Below are 22,429 nucleotides of genomic sequence, written 5' to 3'. Positions count from 1 at the left end.
TTCAAAAACCAGCTTTTCCTTCAAAAATTACGGTTCAATTTGTGATTTTTTCACGATTTCTCATACTCGACTGTCTATTGATTGAAGATTTACATCAAATCCGGTAATATCGGGACGTTAAAGTCTCAAAAACTGATCCTGAACATTTTTCAAAATTATCTAAATACAAACAATAATTGAAAATAGTACTCAATTGGAAGAAAGAGGAAATAAAACGACAAACGTCTCATTCGTATAAAAAAACTGTTTAATCAATTGTAAATATTACAAAAATTATCAATTTTTTTTAGGTTTACAGAGTATACTCAATATCCGATCACGAGCCATGAAGCTCTTTTGTTTTACTTAAAAAATATACTTAATTAAATACTTAACAACGGGCACTTTTGTCTTAGCACCAAAACATCAGCAAAGAGAAGAAGAAAAAAATATTCTTCTCGATTAAAAAAAAAAATACAAAAATAAATTACTTAAAGATTAAATATATTTATTTACAATATATTGGTTTTTTATTTATATATCATCTATATTGGATAAGATTTTTTTCGTAAAAAAATTTTTTTGAACAATATTCTCATTTTTTTCCCGAGGAATGCCTGGATATTTACAAAAACGGGGCGGGGTGAAATCCTGTAGGGGTGGTTTTTTTTCGGGGATGTCACTGCTGGCTCCATTCTCCTTCCATCCGCCAGACCGAAAACGCGTAGCTGAGCCTTTCGTGTGGCAAGTAGCAGTTCATGTCGTCTGGAAATGTGAGAGAAAAGAGAATTAATCGATATCGTGAAGGAGATGGGCCGAGGTCCGGTTCGAAACGCGGCTCGGGGGCCGACTTTCTCCCAAAGTCCCCCCCCCCCCAGCAAAGAATCAAACATATAGGAAAAGAAAGACATAAGTACAACCTACCATCCGTCTCGTCGAGTCTGTCAGCTTTTTCCGGCAAAGCTGCAAAAAAAAACAGAGAAAAGGTTTTGTTTTAATTCGACAAACTAATTTTTAAAAAAAAACAAGGCCGGGCAAAAGAAATGGGCCCGCCGGAGCTTGCTTTTTTTCACCTTATCAGACCTAGAGAGGGGGTTGATAAGACGAGTGGTTGAAAGCCCCACTTGAGATACACAAACTTTAAAAAATTAATCCATTTTTCCCCTCCTTTGATTTTTGATTCTACTTTTCAAAACTGTCGGAGGGGTGAAAGAGAATTTACAGAATTAGGAAAATTTCATACAAAATTGTAAGGATCTACCATCCGAAAAACCCGTAAAATATTACATAACTTACAGTGTAGCAGGTTTTAGTAATTTTTTGTCCAAGGTTCATCCCGAGGTAAGCTTGATTTAGTGATATTTCCATTCTGCCAGAAAAGTTTCTCCTTCTCATAAAAACGATAGTAATTGTCTATTATAAGTTAGTAGTTTTTCTTTGTTGTTGGTTGTTTTTTCAATATTCATTCCGTAGTAACCTTGATTTATTGATATTTACATTCTGTCAGAAAAGTTTCTCGTTCTCATAAAAACGATAGTAATTGTTTATTAGTAGTTAGTAGTTTTAGGTTTTTTTTTCAATATTCATCCCGTGATTTCTTGATATTTCAGTTCTGTCAGAAAAGTTTCTCGTGCTCATAAAAATGCTAGTATTGGTCTATTAATAGTTTAATAGTTTTTTAGGGTTTTTTTTCAATATTCATCCCGTGGTAAGCTTGATTTATTGAAATTTCCATTATGTCAGAAAAGTTTCTCGTTCTCATAAAGATGATAGTAATTGTCTGTTAGTAGTTAGTAATATTTAGTTGTTGTTGGTTGTTTTTTAGGGGTTTTTTAATATTCATCCCGTGATTTCTTGATATTTTAGTTCTGTCAGAAAAGTTTCTCGTGCTCATAAAGATGCTAGTATTGGTCTATTAGTAGTTAGTAGTTTTTAGGGTTTTTTCAATATTCAACCCCTTGTAAGCTTGATTTATTGAAATTTCCGTTATGTCAGAAGTGTTTTTCGTTCTCATCGTAATAGTACTCAGTTCTTAGTAGTTTTTAGTATTGTTTTGTTCAAGGTACACCTATTTCGATAAGGATTTGCAACATGTTAAATTTGAAAAACCCAACCTTTTAGTACGTAATTATTTGATGGCTGAAATAAGTTAATTATTACTTTTCTGACAAGAGTTAGTAGTTTTTAGTCGTTTTTTGTCCAAGGTTCATCCCGTGGTATGCTTGATTTATTGATATTTCCGTTATGTCAGAAGTGTTTTTCGTTTTCATCCTAATTCCTAATAAAATCTATTAATTGTTAGTAGTTTTTAGAATTTTTTGTTCAAGGTACGTGTATTTCGAAAGGATTTCCATTATGTTAAATTTGAAAAAACAACCTTTTAGTAAGTAATTATTCCAGAGTTGAAATAAGTTAATTATTACTTCTTTGAGAAGAGTTAGTAGTTTTTAGTAATTATTAAGGCACAGTTTTCATCCTTTCATCATACGCTTGATTTATTAGGATTTCCGCTGTTACATTTGAAAACCTCTTTTTATTAATTATCTGGGCTTGGAGTAGGTTAACTATGATTTGCCTGACAAGAGTTAGTAATTTTTAGTAATTTCATATCCCAATTTTATCCCGTGGTAGGTTTGATTTGTAGGGTTTTCGTTATAACCTCTATCTGAACTAGTTTAATAAAGTTGTTTTAATAAAGTTTTAGTCATTTCATTTACTAATATTTTTCTTATTTTCAGTATTGTCCTTGAGAACCTATATAGTATTTTTTTTTACTAAATTTACTAAAATCTACTAACTGCCAATTAAAAATTAATATAACTACAAGGTTACTGACAACCATTAACTTTCAATACAAAAACAACAATAGCCATAAGAACATAAGTATTATAAGTTTACTAAAATTACTAAAACCTACTAACTGCCAAGTGGTACTCATTGAAAGGTATCAAAAAGACTGAAAATAACTACTAACTGCCAATTACTATTAAATTCCAACATAAAATCAAAATTACCCCTGAGAACATAAATATTATGTTTAATAAAACTACTAACAACTACTAAATGCCAATTAAAAATTACTTGTAATTACTAAAAGTAAGTAAAAACGATTAACTGCCAATATAACATCCATATACGCTATGAGAACCTAGATATTGTTCTTTAAAAAATTAGTAAAAACTACTAACTGACAATTAAATATGAACGATAATTACTAAAGTTACTGACAACCGTTAATTTAAAATATAAAAACAATATTATCCATGAGAATATAAATATTATACGTTAGCTAAAATTACTAAACACTACTAACTGGCAATTGATAATCATTTATAATTACTACAAGTTATTAAAAACCGATTAACAGCCAATAAAGATCCACATACGAACACAGATATTATTTTTCAAAAAATACTAAAAACTATTAACTGACAATTAAATATGAATGATAATTACTAAAGTTACTGACAACCATTAACTTCAAATATAAAAACAATATTAGCCATGAAAATATAAATATTATAAGTTTACTAAAATTACTAAAAACTACTAAGTGCCAATTGAAAATCACTTATAATTACTAAACACCGGTTAACTGACAATGTAAGATCTATATACGATATGAGAACCTAGATTTTTTTTTTTTAAATTATTAACTGTCAATTGATAATCACTTATAATTACGAAAAGTTACTAAAAACTGATTAATAGCCAATGTAAGATCCACATACGCTATGAGAACCTAGACATTTTTTTTAATTACTAAAAACTACTAACTGCCAATTGATAATCACTTTAATTATTAAAAGTAATTAAGAATACTACTATCTGCTAATATGATAACAATTTTAGCGAAGAGCATCCATATATTACCCGTTTGCAAACATACTAAAAGCTACTAAAACTATAAAATGAATATTAACCACGAAAATCTAGATATTATTTGTTCACTAAAAGTACTATAACCTACTAACTGCCAATAGTCAATCATGGATAATTATCAATATTACTATGAAAAACTACTACCTGTCAAATAAAAATTTCTGATAATTACTAAAGTTACTGACAACTAATAACTGCCAATATAGGGAGAGTATTATCTATGAGAATCTAGATAGTTTTTTTTTTTTTAAATACAGTAACTGCCAATTGATAATCACTTATAATTACTAAAAGTTACTAAAAAAATCATATAGTTGCCAATTTAAGATCAATTTTAGCAAAGAGGATTCACATATTATCCGTTGGTAACCTTACTAAAACCTACTAATTGCAAATATAAGATGTATATTAACTGTAAAAACCTAGATATTTGTTCCCTAAAGTTACTAAAACCTACTAACTGCCAATTGGCAATCATTGATAATTATCAAAATTTCTGAGCAAAACTATTAGATGCCAAGTAAAAATTTCTCATAATTACTAAAGTTACTGACAACTAATAACTTAATATTCTCATCTATAATACTGATAATAACATAGGTATTTTTTGTTTGCGAAAATTAACAAAAACTACTAACTACCAATTGATAATCGCTTATCATTAATAGTAATGAAATTGTATTTAATAAACTAAAAGTTATTAAAAATACTATCTGCTAATACATGGTCAATTTTGGCAGTGATTCCACATATCCATTTGCAAACATACTAAAAACTACTAACTCAAAATATAAGATGAATATTAAACATGAAAACCTAGATATTATTTATTTACCGTAAATATTTTTTTTTACTAAATTGACTAAAATCTACTAACTGCCAATTAAAAATGATTGCTATCTACTAAAGTCACTGACAACCATTAACTTTCAATATAAAAACAATAATAGACATGAAAACATAAATATTATACGTTTACTAAAATTACTAAAAACTACTAGCTGCCAATTGACAATCATTGATAATTGACTAAAATTACTAAACGAAACTTCGAGCTGCCAAATAAAAATTACTGATAATTACTAAAGTTACTGACAACTAACTGCCAATATACGATGAGTATTACTAACTGCCTTACTACTACTAACTGCCAATTGACAATCATTGATATTGACTAAAATTACTAAAAAGTAACAACGCCAATATACGATTAATATTAGCCATGAGAATATTGTTATTGTTTGCGAAAATTACTAAAAACTTCTATCTGCCAATTGATAATATCATTAATAATGTAATATTGTATCAATTAATAATAATGAAATTTTAGTTAATAAACTAAAAGTTATTAAAAATACTATCTGCTGATACATGATCAATTTTGACAAAGGGAATTCACATATTATCCATTTGCAAACTTACTAAAAACTACTAACTGAAAATATAAGAAAAATGTTAAACATGAAAACCTAGAATTTAAGTGTATACCCTAAATATTATTTTTTTACTAAATTTACTAAAATATACACCCAATTAAAAATGAATGGTATCTACTAAAATTACTGACAACCATTAACATTCAATATAAAAACAATAATAGCCATGAGAACATAAATATTATATGTTTACTAAAATTACTAAAAAACTACTAGTTGCTAATCATTGATAATTGACCAAAATTACTAAACGAAACTTCGAGCTGTCAAATAAAAATTTCTGATAATTACTAAAGTTACTGCCAAAACTAATAACTGCCAATATAGGATGAGTATTACTCATCAGCCTTACTGCTACTAATCGCCAATTGGCAATCATTGATATTGACTAAAATTACTAAAAAGTAGCAACTGCCAATATACGATTAATATTAGCCATGAGAATATTGTTTTTGTTGGCGAAAATTACTAAAAACTACTAACTTTACATAATTTTTTGGTTGGTGATGGAACGGACTGCGCCACGGAAACCATGTGGATTTCGTGAGGATTTGGAAAAAATTACTAAAAACTACTAACTGAAAATATAAGATGAACATTAATACCGTGCAAACCTAGATATTATTTCTTCATTAAAGTTACTAAAACCTACTAACTGCCAATTCACAATCAGTAATAATTATCAAAATTACTAAACGAAACTACTAGCTGACAAATAAAAATTTCTGATAACTACTAAAGTCACTGACAACTAATAACTGCCAAAAAAGGATGAGTATTACTAATTGCCTTTCTACTACTAATCGACAACCATTGATATTGACTAAACTTACTAAAAAGTAGCAACTGCCAATATAGGATTACTATTAGCCATGAGAACTAGATATTTTTGTTTGCGAACATTACTAAAAACTACTAACTTTATATAATTGTTTTGGATGGTGATGGAACGGACTTTGCACAACTTAAACCATGTGCATTTCGTAAGGATTTGGAAGAAATTACTGAAAGCTACTAACAGCTTGTTGGCTACATGTGTTGGGTGTACCCGATAACCAAGATGACCTATGGAAGGTATAGGTTATATCTGATGACTATCATGACATGGTGACTGATCGGTGATAGGAAGAAGCTTAGGATGGAGTAGTTTAAAGTTTAAAACTCACCTGTCTCGTCTTCGACTTTGATCTGCGGCTCCTGCAGTATCCTGTAGAGGAAGTCTATGTACCTCGCGGCCAGCTTGAGCGTCTGTATCTTCGAGAGCTTGTCCGACGGCAGGGTCGGTATTATCTTCCTGAGTGCTGCGAAAGCTTCGTTCAAGCTCTGGGTCCTCTGCCTTTCCCTCACGTTCGCCATGAGACGCTGGCTGTTAAGCTCGTCCGTCGAGAAGTCCGTGGAACGCTTCCTCTTCGGCTGTTGACGGCGTTCCTTCCCTTGGTGGTACCCCTGGCCCGGGTGGACGTACTGGTACTGGTACTCGCTCGAGAACATGCTCCGGAATGGTACTAAGCCCGCTTGAACGGCTCTTTCAAGTCCCCCACCTCCGCCTCCGACGGGTATTAATACCCTTTTACATTTCCCTCTCCCTCCTTTCGATGAGGGTGTTAAGGAGGACTTCACCTAGAGTCCCGCGAAGCGCAAACTACTTAAATAACCTTAAGATAATACCAAATAATTAATATTATATATCAATTTTTATACCTACGAGAACAAAATAATAAGCAATAAATCAGTCTTAATACATAAAAAATGCCGAAATTTAAACACCCAGCTTTTTAGTGTTTAATTATATACAGAAAACGTATGCACAGTCAAAACAAGAAAAACCTTCACAATTTAGCAAAAAATAAAAGCAAAACTTACAACCACAAGAACATGCCACCAAGTCTGATCATTTTCCTTCTTAAAAAAATGCCAACACAATTTAATTTTTTCACATAAATTATGTAGAAAAAAACATAAACAAACATATAGAACAAGGAGAACGAACCATCACAGCTAAGTGAAAATAGTACCCGGTGGTGAGAAAAATCCCAGAAAATACATCTGACGATTCCACTAATTTATCAAAAAATTAATAACGAAACTATAAAAAATAGTGGGTTTTGAGTTGAAATAATCACATAATAGACAAACACATTCAAAGGAAAGAGAAAAAAAGTATCACAGTCGTGGAATCTGCATTAAAATCACAAATAACGAGTTTTTTGGGGGTTGAATAAAATTTGTATAACAAAAAACATAAAACACAAAAGATAGATTTAAAAAAGAGAGCTGAGAAAAAATACAGCCAAGTTTTATTGAACATTTTTTGAAAACCAGACAGAATGATCAGATTTGAAGGCGTTTTTCAGGGTTTTGTTTGTATTTTTTTCCAAGATGTGATCATTTGTTTTTGTTGTCTTGACTGTGTTTAGTTTTCAGTGAACAGTTTACCTCGAAAAAGCCAATTATTTTTGGTTTTATTGGTCCTTTCTTTGAAAATCGTCTGGCAAGAAGAGATTTGATGGCATTTTTAGATTTCTCTTGTATTGGGCATATTTTTTCTTAGGTATGGTGGTTTATTCGTCTTGTTCCGACTGTGCTTAATTTCACTCGGAGAAGCCTGTTATTTAAGGTTTTATTGGACCGTTTTTGGAAAATCATGTGGAAAAATCAGATTTCATGAAATTTTTCAGTTTTCCTTGACTTTGGCTGTATTTTTTCTTAGGTGTGATGCTTTATTATTCTTGTTTTGACTGTGTATTTTTTTTGTTTATAATTAAAACAGAAAAAGCCTGCTATTTGAGGTTTTTGTTTTGATTTATGGAAAATCATACAGAAAGATCAGATTTGATGGAATTTTTTAGGATTTCCTTGAATTAGGTATATTTTGTCTTAAGTGTAATGCTTTATTATTCTTGTTCTGACTGTGTATTTGTTTTTTGTGTATAATTGTACCCGAAAAAGTATGATATTTGAGGTGTTTTTTTTTTATTTTTGGAAAATCATATAGAAAGATCATATTTCTTAGAATTTTTAGGTTTCCCTTGAATTGAATATATTTTGTCTTAAGTGGTCTTAAGCTTTATTCTTCTTGTTTGGACTGTGTATATGTGTTCTGTAAATAATTCTACCAAAAAAGCCCTATATTGGCAGTATTGTCTGACATTTTCGTAAAAATCATGTTTTGATGGCATTTGTAATTTTTCTTGATTTTGGCTGTGTTTTTTCTTAGGTGTGATGCTTTATTATTCTTGTTTTGACTGTGTATTTGTTTTTGCCTATAATTTAACCAGAAAAAGCCTATTTGAGGTTTTTATTTGTATTTTTGGAAAATCATATAGAAAGATCAGATTTGATGAAATTTTTTAGGATTTCCTTGAATTATGTATATTTTGTCTTAAGTGTAATGCTTTATTATTCTTGTTTTGACTGTGTATTTGTTTTTTGTGTATAATTGTACCCGAAAAAGTATGATATTTGAGGTGTTAATTAGGCCAAATGGCAGATCCAAAACAGAAGGGCAGAATTCTTCACGAAAGGCTCAACTACAAAAGCCATATCGGAAAATAAGGAGGTAAAAAACATAAACAAAGATGTTTTCTGCCTATATTTTGCATTTATATCAAAGTTATACATATCGAATTTATATATCAGTCGAAACCCCTGAAAATAAAAGTTTGCGATTTTAAAAAGTAGAAGAAAATTCTAAGAAAAATATTTTCTAAATAAATTGAGTAGTTTTTGAAAAAACCAGGGGGGAACATTAGTAAATTGACACGTTGTATATACAAGAATAAGCATGCAATTAAACACATGCAATTATAAAAAATCTATGTAGACAGAAATACCCAAGTTTACTCTAAAAATCTGAATAAGGGATTCAAAGATTCTTGCGGCATACTCGCTCCCTATATGGAACTAACGTTTTTAATTTTTGAGCCTTTATTTTGCACCTATTTTAAAGTGATAAGTTTTTTTTTTTAATTTCTTCTCAATGTAAATTGGTAGGTCACAAATTTTTAATATTTATCTGGACAAGGCATGTAATTTTTTTCTGTGTTACTTTGCAACTTAGCGAAGCAGGTTTAAATATTTTTTAAGCAAGAAGCAAAGTCGATATTGGTTTTTCAGGGTAAAACTCCTGAATAAGAATTTTTGGAAAAATAAAATAATTTTAGTTTTGTCCCCCTTGAATTTTTGTCTAAAATCACTGAAATAATGAAAACTTTGAAACAGCTCTACGGATCTATCGAAAATTTATAGTATTTTAGCACCCTTCAACTAATATAGCACAAACCAGGCCTCCGTGAAAAAAATCAGAACTACAGATTAAAAAAATAAATAAAACGTTCCACAGTCTTTTCCCGACTTCACCATTATTTTTCTCACTTGTTATATTGTAAAATACAAACATTGTTGATATAATTTGAAAGAAAAACTATCCAGCTTTTCACCGGTCGTAATAATATTGGATTCTGAAAGATACCAGAGGAGTTATGCATTTTTCTCGGAAAGACCCGGACACCCTAGAAGAAAAAAATCACCCCAGGCTGATCCAGTCCAAAAATGTTTATTATTATTTTTTTTTATCCGTTTAAAAATTCATATTCAATGATTTTAAAGGGTGCTTAAAACGAATCTTGATTTATTTTTGTCGAAAATAATTTTTTTAAGCATACTTTAGTGATGGCGGGTTGTCGTTTTTGTCACTTTTTATGTATCTAAACGCATTTAATACTATGCTGAACGTACGTTTTTTGACGACCGATTTTCATGATTTATATTTTTTTTTAAATATTGTCAAGTGCATTTAATAAATGCATCGAACATTAAATCGGACCGTTATTTCCATTTAAAAAAAGAGGTTAATTTTTGACAAATAATTTCCCTATTTTGAGTATTCTCTTGTAGGAAATGTTTTATGTCCGATAACGAATTATTAAAAATTGGAAAAATTTTAGAGTAAAAAAATCGATAAATTTAAATTCAAAGAAAAATTTATATTTGACGGTCTCTAAATGGCCTAAAACGAACTTTTATATTACTTTTAAGAAAAAATTTTATGACCTAGTTTACTTTAAAAAAAATTGGTTTTTAGAAATTTTTTCATTATTGATCAACTTTGATAGCTTTTAGTATATTTTTATTGCAATCTACATAAAAAATGCTATAAAATGATATATTTATATAGTTGATTTTAGGAAGTAAAACAGCGTAATAAAAATATTAAAAAACGATCAATTTCAACTGTCAAATTTATTGTGGCGAAACTAGGGCCTATTCACAAGAACTGGCGGATAGTAGTCCAATATTTTGGAGTGTAGGATCGCCAAAAAAATGTTTGATCGAAATCCGTGACACACCAACCTGGTCGTCCCCTGGTAAGTTAAAATTGTGAAGAAAAGCCACCCCCCTGGGAGGAAGTGGTCAGCCTAATCAGGACCAGACTTGATTTTTGTCAATTTTTGTTTTTGGGCTGGGTCGGATGCCTGATGGGGATCGATTTTAACGGAAATACAATAGCATTAAATAAAGTACTGTTAAGTCAATAAGTCCAGAGGGGTTTTCCAGTGCCTGGAAACCCGTTCGGCCCAGTCTGCTTGACGTCGAAATCGGCTCGTTTCCTTTTGTGAGAAAATCCCTTCAAGAATGTTTTTTTTTTTTTTTATGAGGGGAGATTTTCAAATCCAGCTCAGGGTCCGCGAGGTCTCGTCCCGTTTGGTATAGCTTATCTGTATTTTTTTCGTTTTACATATGAGGAAAAATAGAATGAGGGGGGATAACACGTGAGGAATTTTCCTAGATTGCAGGACACGGATTTAGCACCCTGCCGGAAGGATTATCCCCCTTCAAAGGGGTTGTAAAATATTCCGCCCAGGAGACAGGCAGTCTGCCCTGAAAATCGGATATCGTAAAACGGCCCCTTTCATCCCTAGCCGGCTCGCAGATGTCGAAGGGAATTCGGGGAAAAGTCAGCCCCTACCGCGAAAAACAACTTGGAATGTACAAAAATTAGTTGAACATTGCCTAGGGTGGAAAAAAGACAAGACAATCAATTCTAGATACACAAAAAGAGACAAAAACGACAACACTATCACCGAAGTACGCTTTAAAAAATTCTTTTCGAAAAAAATCGATTAAAATTCGTTTTAAGCACCTTTTAAAACCATTGAATACGAATTTTTAAAAGGATCAAAAAAATAAATATTTTTGGATGGTTCAGCTTGGGGTGATTTTTTCATCTAGTGTGTACGGTTTTTTCTGGGTAAAAATTCATAACTCCTCTGGAATCTATCGGAATCCAATATTATTACGGCCGGTGAAAAGCTGGTTAGTTTTTCTTTCAAATTATATCAACAATGTTTGTGTTTTATAATATTACAAGTGAGAAAAATAATGGTGAAGACGAGAAAAGACTGTGGAACGTTTTATTTTTTTATATGTGGTTATGATTTCTTTTTTTTTAACGGAGCCCTGGTTTGTGCCATTAAATAAACGTAATAAAGTCAGAAAAATATGCTTTCTCTAAAGCGGTAACAAAAAGGTGGAATTTTTTTTCTACAAATGGATCAACCTTCGAAAGAAAATAGGCTTAAATTTCTAAGTACTGGCCGAAACTATAATGGGTATAGGCCTTGGGTTCGAGTCCCGATCGTGACACTTATTTTTCATCTTTTCAGTGTAAAAATTACAATTACGTAAAATATTATAAATCAATCTAACATTTTTTGGGTGGTACTTCATTACAAAATATGGGACCTATTATTCTAAATTTATTATAATGGACGTTGATCAGCAAAACTCTCCGGTACATTCTCAACAAAATTGAAATTCGTCAATTGTGAAACAGGAGGGAACAAATATAAGTCCGGTTAAACGATTTTATTTATTTTGTCTAAATTAAAGTATTAATAAAAATTATAAATATAAGTAAATTTAAATTGAATGAGCATAAATCGTTCTTTATAATCAGAGTAAAAATTCATAACTCCTCTGGAATCTATCAGAATCCAATGTTATCACCTTTGTAAAGCTGGATAGTTCTTCTTTCAAATTATATCAATAATGTTTGGATTTTATAATATTACAAGTAAAAAAAATAATGCTGAATTCGAAAAGACTATGGAACGTTTTTTTTTGTTTTTTTTATCTGTGATTCTGATTTTTCTCACGAAGGCCTGGTTTGTGCCACATTCGTTGAAGGGTGAATACTATAAATTTTCGATAGATCCGTAGAGCTGTTTTAAAGTCATTACTTCAGTGATTTTAGGCAAAAAGTTCAAGGGGGAGAAGGGAAAATATTTCGTTGGGGAAAAATGGTTCTATTTTTATTTGTCCAAAAATTCGTATTCTGGAGTTTGTCCTTGAAAAACCAATATTGAACTTGTTTCTTGCTTAGACAATATTTAAACCTGCTTAGCTAAGCCGGAAAGTTACACACTAAAAAAAATACTTCCCTTGCCCAGATAAATATTAAAAATTTGTGACCTCCAATATACATTGAGAAGGAATTTTAAAAAATTACTTATCACTTTGAAATAGGTGCAAAATAAAGGCAGAAAAATTAAAAACGTTCCGTTAGTTCCATATAGGGAGCGGGTATGCTACAAGAATTTTTGAATCCCTTATTCAAATTTTTAGAGTAAACTTGGGTATTTCTGTCTATATAGATTTTTTATAATTGCATGTGTTTAATTGCATACTTATTCTTGTATATACAGCGTGTCAATTTACTAATGTCCCCATTTGGTTTTCTCAAAAACTACTCAACTTATTTTTTTTTTTAATTTAAAGGATATTTTTCTTAGCATTTTCTTCTACTTTTTAACATTGCACAATTTTTTCAGGGGTTTCGACTGATATATAAATTAGATATGTAATAACTTTGATATAAATGCAAAATATAGGCAGAAGACATCTTTGTTTTTTACCTCCTTCTTTTCCGATATGGCTTTTGTAGTTGAGCCTTTCGTGAAGAATTCTGCCCTTCTGTTTTGGACCTGCCAAATACAAAAGTCAGTCTTTTTCCGTTAAACTAAAATCAGAAAACATAGAAACAGGCAAAACAACAAGAATAACTCATCACAGGTAAGAAAAAATACAGCCAAAACAAACAAAAACGTGAAAATACCATCAAATCTGATCGTACTCTTTGTTTTTCAAAAATGGCCAATTTAATGCTAAAAACCGGGCCTTTCTAACTTAAGTGATGTACAGAAAAGCGTAAGACCACATAGACAAGGAGGCTGAAATGTAACAGCTTAGAAAAAATAGTGCCAAAACCATGAGAAACCTTAAAATGCCATCAGATCTGATCTTTCCATACGATTTTCAAAGAAAGATCCAATAAAACCACAACTTTTTCAGGTTAATTTAGAACCAGAAAACATAAACAAAGTCAAAACAACAAGAATAACTCATCACACCTGAGAAAACATACAGCCAAGACAAAGAAAAACCTGAAAAATTCCATCAAATCTGATCTTTCTAGATGATTTTCAAAAAATAAGCGATGCAACCGCAAACATTAGGCTTTTTCTGGTTAAATTATAGACAGAAAACCTATACACATTCAAATTAATTAGAAAAATAATCACTGCTAGGAAAAAGATACAACCAAAACAAAAAAAACCTGAAAATGTTTTTGAAAAAATGGCCAATACAATGCTAGAAACCGAGCCTTTCTCACATTAGTTACAAAAAAAAACACGTAGAACAAGGAGGCTTAAATATAACAGCTTAAAAAAAATACTGCCAAAACATAGAAAATCCAGAAAATGCCATCAAATCGTAACTTTCTACATGGTTTTCCAAGAAAGGTAAAAAAAAACCTCAAATATCAGATTCTTCAGGTTAATTCATAAGCAAAAAAACATAAACAGAAAAAAAGGAGAAAAACACATCACAGCCAAGAAAACTTCCAGCCAGAGTTAAGAAAACCAAAGAAAAGAAAAAGCAAAAAACCCTGAAAAATGTCATCAAATCTGATCATTCCACATGATTTTCCAAAAATGTCAGATAACACTGCAAATATAGGGCTTTTTCGGAATATATTATAAAAAGAAAACATATCCACAGTCAAAACAGGATGGACAAACCAGCACAACTAAGAAAAAATATATCTAGTACAAGAGAAACCTAAAAATGTCATCAAAACATGATCTTTACACACGATTTTTAAGAAAATATCAGACAATACTGCAAATATAGGAATTACTGCCTTAAAAATACTGCCAAAACATAGAAAAGCCAGAAAATGCCATCAAATCGTAACTTTCTACATGATTTTCCAAGAAAGGTCCAACAAAACCTCAAATATCAGACTTCTTTAGGTTAGCTTATAAGCAGGAAACATATACACAGTCAACACGACAAAAATAACTCATCACAGCTAAGAAAAAATACAGCCAAAATAAACAAAACCCTGAAAATGCCATCAAATCAAGAAAAATAAAAAATCCTGAAAAATGTCATCAAATTTGATATCTCTATATGATTATCAAAGAATGTCTTAAAAACCGCAAATATCAGGCTTTTTCTGGTTAAATTATACATAAAAAACATATACACAGTCAAAAATAGAAAAAAAAGCATCACAACTAAGAAAAAATGCAACCAAAGTTAAGGAAAACTTAAAAATGCCATCAAATCTGACCAAATTCTTGTTCTGTTTTTTCATTTCAAAAATTCAAGGGGGAGAAGGGAATATTTGGTTGGGAAAAATTGTTTTATTTTTATTTTTCCGAAAATTCTCATTTGGGAGTTTTTACTCCAACGATTCCTGTAAAATGAAATATCAACCACGAAAATCGGTCTCCAAATGACGTAGGTTCAGAATAGCATTAAAAGTTTGGACACATTAAAAGTGATAAAAACGACATCTATCACTAAACTACGCTTAAAAAAAATTTTGGTTTTTTTTTTTCTTTAGGTCTCCTAAGTCGAAATTATCAGTCAAAAAATTAATTTACACCGATTTCCGTGAAAGCCAGTATCTAAGGGTGTTATTACGCTAGAATCATGACAACAAGGTCAAATTCAAATTTTAACCATTTTCTGACCTACTTTCCTTTCAGGATGTTTATTAAAATATGGAACAAAAACAGCATTTTGTTGATTTACGTTTTTAAATCATACCAAATCATAATCGTCTGCGTCTTAGAACATTTTTGTTTTTATGCTATTCAATAATGAAACTAGTACACCAAAAATTATATATATATAATATAAAAATTATAAAGAGCGTTTTGTGCTCATTCAATTAAAATTCACTTATATTTATAATTTTTATTAATACTTTAATTTAGACAAATAAAAATAAAGTCGTTTAACCGGACTTATATTTGTTCCCTCCTGTTTCAAAATTGACGAATTTCAATTTTGTTGAGAATGTACCGGAGAGTTTTGCTGATCAACGTCCATTATAATAAATTTAGAATAATAGGTCCCATATTTTGTAATGAAGTACCACCCAAAAAATGTTAGATAGATTTATAATATTTTATGTAATTGTAATTTTTACACTGAAAAGTTTAAAAATTAGTGTCACGATCGGGACTCGAACCCAAGGCCTATACCCATTATAGTTTCGGCCAGGACTTAGAAATTTAAGCCTATTTTCTTTCGAAAGTTGATCCATTTGTGGAAAAAAAATTCAACCGTTTTGTTACCGCTTTAGAGAAAGCCTATTTTTCTGACTTTATTACATTTATTTAATGGCACAAACCAGGGCTCCGTTAAAAAAAAAAAAAGAAATCATAACCACATATAAAAAAATAAAACGTTCCACAGTCTTTTCTCGTCTTCACCATTATTTTTCTCACTTGTAATATTATAAAATACAAACTTTGTTGATATAATTTGAAAGAAAAACTGTCCAGCTTTTCACCGGTCGTAATAATATTGGATTCTGATAGATTCCAGAGGAGTTATGAATTTTTACCCAGAAAAAACCGTACACACTAGATGAAAAAATCACCCCAAGCTGAACCATCCAAAAATATTTATTTTTTTGATCCTTTTAAAAATTCGTATTCAATGGTTTTAAAAGGTGCTTAAAACGAATTTTAATCGATTTTTTTCGAAAAGAATTTTTTAAAGCGTACTTCGGTGATAGTGTTGTCGTTTTTGTCTCTTTTTGTGTATCTAGAATTGATTGTCTTGTCTTTTTTCCACCCTAGGCAATGTTCAACTAATTTTTGTACATTCCAAGTTGTTTTTCGCGGTAGGGGCTGACTTTTCAGTCAAAATAAATAAAGTCCTTTAATCGGACTTATATTTGGTCTCTCCTGTTTCACAATTGACGAATTTCAATTTTGTTGAGAATGTGCCGAGAGTTTTGCTGATCAAGGTCTATTATTATCAATTTAGAATAATACAGGTCCGATATTTTGGAATGTAGTACCACCAAAAAGAAAATGTTAGATTGATTTATAATATTTTATGTAATTGTAATTTTTACGCTGATGAGATAAAAATTAGTGTCACGACTAATGGGTACTCGAACCCAAGGCCTATATCAAAGTTATTATATATCGAATTTATATATCAGTGTATCACCCCTGAAAAAATTGTGCAATGTTAAAAAGTAGAAGAAAATGCTAAGAAAAATATCTTTAAATTTTTAAAAAAATTAAGTTGAGTAGTTTTTGAGAAAACCAAAGGAGGACATTAGTAAATTGGCACGCTGTATATACAAGAATAAGTATGCAATTAAACATATGCAATTATAAAAAATCTATATAGACAGAAATACCCAACTTTACTCTAAAAATCTGAATAAGGGATTCAAAGATTCTTGCGGCATACTCGCTCCCTATATGGAACTAACGTTTTTAATTTTTCTGCCTTTATTTTGCACCTATTTTAAAGTGATAGGTAATTTTTTTTTTAATTTCTTCTCAATGTAAATTGGTAGGTCAGAAATTTTTAATATTTATCTGGGCAAGGGAAGTAATTTTTTAGTGTGTAACTTTCCGGCTTAGCTAAGCATGTTTAAATATTGTCTAAGCAAGAAACAAGTTCACTATTGGTTTTTCAGGGAAAAACGCCTAAATACGAATTTTTGGACAAATAAAAATAAAACCATTTTTCCCCAACGAAATATTTTCCCTTCTCCCCCTTGAATTTTTTGCCTAAAATCACTGAAATAATGACAACTTTAAAACAGCTCTACGGATCTATCGAAAATTTATAGTATTCACCCTTCAACTAATGTGGCACAAACCAGGCCTCCGTGAAAAAATCATAACCACAGATAAAAAAATAAAACGTTCCACATTCTTTTCTCGACTTCACCATTATTTTTCTCACTTGTTATATTGTAAAATACAAACATTGTTGATATAATTTGAAAGAAAAACTATCCAGCTTTTCAACGGTCGTAATAATATTGGATTCTGATAGATACCAGAGGAATTACGCATTTTTCTCGGAAAGACCCGGACACCCTAGATGAAAAAAAACACCCCGGGCTGATCCAGTTCAAAAATGTTTATTTTTTTGTTTCCTTTAAAAATTCGTATTCTATGGTTTTAAAGGTTGTGTAAAACGAATCTTATTGATTTTTTCGAAAATAATTTTTTTAAGCATACTTTAATTTAGTGATGGTGGGTTGTCGTTTTTGTCACTTTTTATGTATAAACGCATTTAATACTATGCTGAACCTTGTTAGGTTTAAAAACTTAGTCTAGGTTTAAAAAAATACAGAATTAATCAATTTGACACCCGAGAGAGAAAAAAAAAATCAGAACCAAAGAAAAAAATAAAACGTTCCAGTCTTTTCTCGACTTCAACTTTATTTTTCTACCGTATATTATTATAAAATATAATCATTGTTGATATAATCTGAAAGAAGAACAATCCACCTTTACAACGGTCGTAATAACATTGGATCCGGATAGATCCAGAGGAGTTATGAATTTTTACCAGGAAAAAAATGGTATACCCTAGATGAAAAAATCACACTCAGACTGATCCAGGCCAAAAATGTTTTTTTTTTTTTTTTCTTTAAAAAAATGTATTTAATTGCATTAAAGGGTACTTAAAACGCATCTTAATTTATTTTTTCGAAAAGGTTTTTTGAAAAGGCTGGTACTAAGCGTTTTGTCGTTTTTGTCACTTTTTATGCATCTAAACTTCCACGTTAAAAAAAAAAAAAATAGAATCAAATCATTTTGCCAATATTTACATTTAATGTACTGATACATCGGAAAAATTTGAATAAAATTGGTCACCATTTTGAATCTCGTCTTTCTCAAATTCTTTTGACACGTGTTGGGGTTTTGAAATCCGAAACACTCGAAATTATAAATCAGCCCTATTGTCATGAAGATCACTGTGAAGTCGGGTTAAGCCCGCCGGTCGGGGTCGAGTCACGAGTCGGGAAATCTGGACGACACGTGTCGGAAAAGATGAGTTTTTTTTTTTTTTAATTGAAAAACTACGATTTGATCAGGCTGAAAATTCTAGTTTTATAAATGGGTCGTGTTCGAATCCTTACCAGGTAGTAAAATAGAACGGTTTCAGTTCTTAAAAAGGGACTTAATTGTACTTTAAAGGGTGCTAGACCACTATAAATTTTCGATAAATCCGTAGAGCTTTTTCAAATGTATCACTATTTCAGTGATTTCAGACAAAAAATTCAAGGAGAAGAAAGAAAAATATTTTTTTATTTTTCCAAAAATTCAGGAGGTTTTCCCTGAAAAACTAATATCGACTTTGTTTCATGCTTAAAAAATATTTAAACCTGATTCCAAAATGAATTGAGACTAGATTTTTAAAAAAATCTATATATAACTAAAAACTATATAGGGAGCGAGTAGGCCGCAAGAATCTGGCTCCCCTATTCAAATTTTTAGAGAAAACTTGGATATTTCTGTGTATATAGATTTCTTATAACTGAATGTGTTTAATTCCATACTTATTCTTGTATATACAATGTATCAATTTACTAATGTTCCCCTCTGGTTTTCTCAAAAACTACTCAATTTATTTAAAAAATATTTTTCTTAGCATTTTCTTCCACTTTTTAACATCGCAAACTTTTATTTTCAGGGGTTTCGATTGATATATCAATCCGATGTATAATAAATTTGAAACAAATGCAAAATAAAGGCAGAGAACATCTTTGTTTATGTTGTTTTACTCTCCTTATTATCTTTCCGCACGATTTTTGAGAAAATGTCAGATAATACTGCAAATATAGGACTTCCTTGGGTAGAATTATATACAGAAAACATATACACAGTCAAAACGAGAAGAATAAAGCATCACACCAAAGACAAAGTACAGTCGAAGTTAAAGAAAACCTAAAAATGCCATCAAATCTGATCTTTCTATATGATTATGAAAAAATGTCGTATAAAACCACAAATATCAGGGTTTTCGGGTACAATTATTTCCACAAAGCATAAACACACATAGAAAAAGAAGAATGACTCATTAGACCTGGGAAAAAATTCAGTAAAAAACCTAAAAACAGCCTTCAAATCTGTTTTTTTTTCCATAAGATTTTAAAATGGATTCTAAATAAAACCGCAAATATCAGGCTTTTTTCTGGTTAAATTTGCCTTAACGAATATATGCAAAGTCAAAACAACAAGAATAAAGAATAACAACTAGGAAAAACTACGACCCAAGCCAAGAGAAAATCAATTCCGATATCTTTATATGATCTTCCAAAAATCGAAATTAAAAACCGCAAATACCAGGCTTTTTCTAGTTCTCTTATACACAAAACACATATACACAGTCAAAACAAGAAGAAGAAAAAGCATCACAGCTAAGAAAAAATAAACCAAAGTTAAGGAAAACTTAAAAATGCCATCAAATCTGATCTTTCTATATGATTTTCCAAAACTCCCAAATAAAAACCGTAAATATCGAGCTTTTTTGGGTGGAATTAAAAACAGAAAACATAGATACAGTCAAAACAAGGAGACTTGGACTTATCCCAGCTAAGACAAAATACAGCCAAAGTCAAAGAAAACCAAAAAAGGCCATCAAATCTGATCTCTCTAAATGATTATCAAAAAATGTATTAAAAACCGCAAATATCATCCTTTTTCTGTTTAAATTATGCACAAAAAAATACACACAGTCAGGACTAGAAGAAAAAAAGCATCACAGCTAAGGAAAAATGCAACCGAAGTCAAGGAAAACCTAAAAAGGCCATCAAATCTGATCTTTTTATATGATTATCAAAAATGTCATACAAAACCGCCACTATGATGCGTTTTCTAGTTAAATTGTACACAAAAAACATATACATATTCAAAACCAGAATAATAAAGCATCCCAGCTAAGAAAAAATACAACCAAAATCAAGGAAAACTAAAAATGCCATCAAAGCTGATCTCTGTATATGATTATCAAAAAATGTCTTAAAAACTGCAAATATCAGCCTTTTTCTGTTTAAATTATACACAAAAAAATATACACAGTCAAGACTAGAAGAAAAAAAGCATCACAGCTAAGAAAAAATGAACCAAACTTAAGGAAAACCTAAAAACTTGCAACCTTTTCCAAAACTCCCAAATAAACACCTAACTCGTAAATATCGAGTTTTTTGGGTGGGATTAAAAACAGAAAACATAGACACAGTCAAAACAAGAAGAAAAAAGCATCACAGGTAAGAAAAAATGCACCAAAGGTCAAGGAAATCCTAAAAATGCCAACAAATCTGATATCTCTCTATGATTATCAAAAAATATCTTAAAAACCGCAAATATTAGGCTTTTTCTGATTAAATTATTCACAAAAAACATATACACAGTCAAAACAAGAAGAAAAAAAGCATCGCAGCCAAGAAAAAATGCAACAAAAGTCAAGGAAAAGCTAAAAATGCCATCAAATCTGATCTTTCTATATGATTATTAAAAAATGTCTTATTAAACAGCAAAAATCAAGCTTTTTGTGGTTAAATTATATACAGAAAACATATACTCAGCCAAAACAAGAAGACGAAAAAATACAACCAAAACAAAGAGAAAACTAAAAATGAAATTAAATCTAATTTTTCCACATGATTTTCGAAAGGTACTCAATAAAAGGACAAATATCAATGTTTTTCGTGTTAAATTTGTCTTGACGAATATATGCAAAGTTAAAACATCAAGAATAAAGCATAAAAACCAAAAATCCCAAATAAAAACCGTAAATATCGAGCTTTTTTGGGTAGAATTAAAAACAGAAAACGTAAACACAGTCAAAATAAGAAGAATAACTCATCACAGCTAAGAAAAAAAACAGCCAAAGTCAAGGAAAATTAAAAATGCCATCAAATGTCATATTTCTATATAATTTTCCAAAAATCCCAAATAAAAACCGCAAATAACGGACTGTTTTGGGTAGAATTATATACACAAAACATACACACAGTCAAAATAAGATGAATGAAGCATCACAGCTAAGAAAAAATACAGCCAAAGTCAAGGAAAATTAAAAATGCCATCAAATCTCATCTTTCCATATGATTTTTCAATAATCCCAAATAAAAACCGCAAATAACGGACTGTTTTGGGTAGAATTATATACAGAAAACATACACACAGTCAAAATAAGATGAATGAAGCATCACAGCTAAGAAAAAATACAGCCAAAGTCAAGGAAAATTAAAAATGCCACCAAATCTCATCTTTCCATATGATTTTTCAATAATCCCAAATAAAAACCGCAAATATCGGGATTTTTTGGGTAGAATTATATACAGAAAACATACACACAGTCAAAACAAGATGAATGAAGCATCACAGCTAAGAAAAAATACAGCCAAAGTTAAGGGAAACCTATAAATGCCATCACATCATCTTTCTATACGATTTTCCAAAAATCCCAAATAAAAACCGCAAATATCGAGTTTTTTTTAGTGGAATTAAAAACAGAAAACGTAGACACAGTCAAAATAAGAAGAATAACTCATCACAGCTAAGAAAAAATACAACCAAAACAAACCAAGACCTGAAAATGCCATCAAATCCGACCATACTCTTTGCTTTTTCAAATTCAAGAACGCGAAGGGAATATTTCCTTGGGAAAAATTATTTTAATTTTATTTTTCCAAAAATTTATTAAAAAAGAAATACCAACCATGAAAGGTCTCCAAATATCGTTAGTTCAGTATAGCATTAAATGCGTTTAGATACATA

At 30.4% G+C, this 22,429-nt stretch overlaps 1 protein-coding gene across 1 annotated transcript; it reads right to left on the bottom strand.

The window, feature by feature from the left end:
• Nucleotides 1-510: 510 nt before the first annotated feature.
• On the bottom strand, nucleotides 511-6,901 carry LOC106670742 (twist-related protein 2-like). The gene is made up of 3 exons (XM_014401323.2): nucleotides 6,464-6,901; nucleotides 904-942; nucleotides 511-744 (listed from the first exon to the last, which is right to left on the bottom strand). The coding sequence occupies exons 1-3, from the start codon at nucleotides 6,786-6,788 to the stop codon at nucleotides 659-661; spliced, it is 450 nt and encodes a 149-aa protein (XP_014256809.2). The 5' UTR covers nucleotides 6,789-6,901; the 3' UTR covers nucleotides 511-658.
• Nucleotides 6,902-22,429: the final 15,528 nt, after the last annotated feature.

Source organism: Cimex lectularius, unplaced genomic scaffold (assembly GCF_000648675.2).
Source record: "Cimex lectularius strain Harlan isolate CLEC.00 unplaced genomic scaffold, Clec_2.1 scaffold248, whole genome shotgun sequence".
Lineage (NCBI taxonomy): Eukaryota > Metazoa > Arthropoda > Insecta > Hemiptera > Cimicidae > Cimex > Cimex lectularius.
The sequence above is the reverse complement of the archived record's forward strand: the minus strand, read 5'-3'. Positions and strand labels throughout refer to the sequence as shown.

What these genes read in the sequence shown, in the direction of transcription:
- LOC106670742 (XM_014401323.2), bottom strand. Translation starts at nt 6,788, where the DNA reads ATGTTCTCGAGCGAGTACCAGTACCAGTACGTCCACCCGGGCCAGGGG. An exon ending in CAAAGTCGAAGACGAGACAG is followed by an intron (nt 943 to 6,463) that starts GTGAGTTTTAAA and finishes TTTTTTTTGCAG; the next exon opens with CTTTGCCGGAAAAAGCTGAC. An exon ending in CAGACTCGACGAGACGGATG is followed by an intron (nt 745 to 903) that starts GTAGGTTGTACT and finishes TCACATTTCCAG; the next exon opens with ACGACATGAACTGCTACTTG.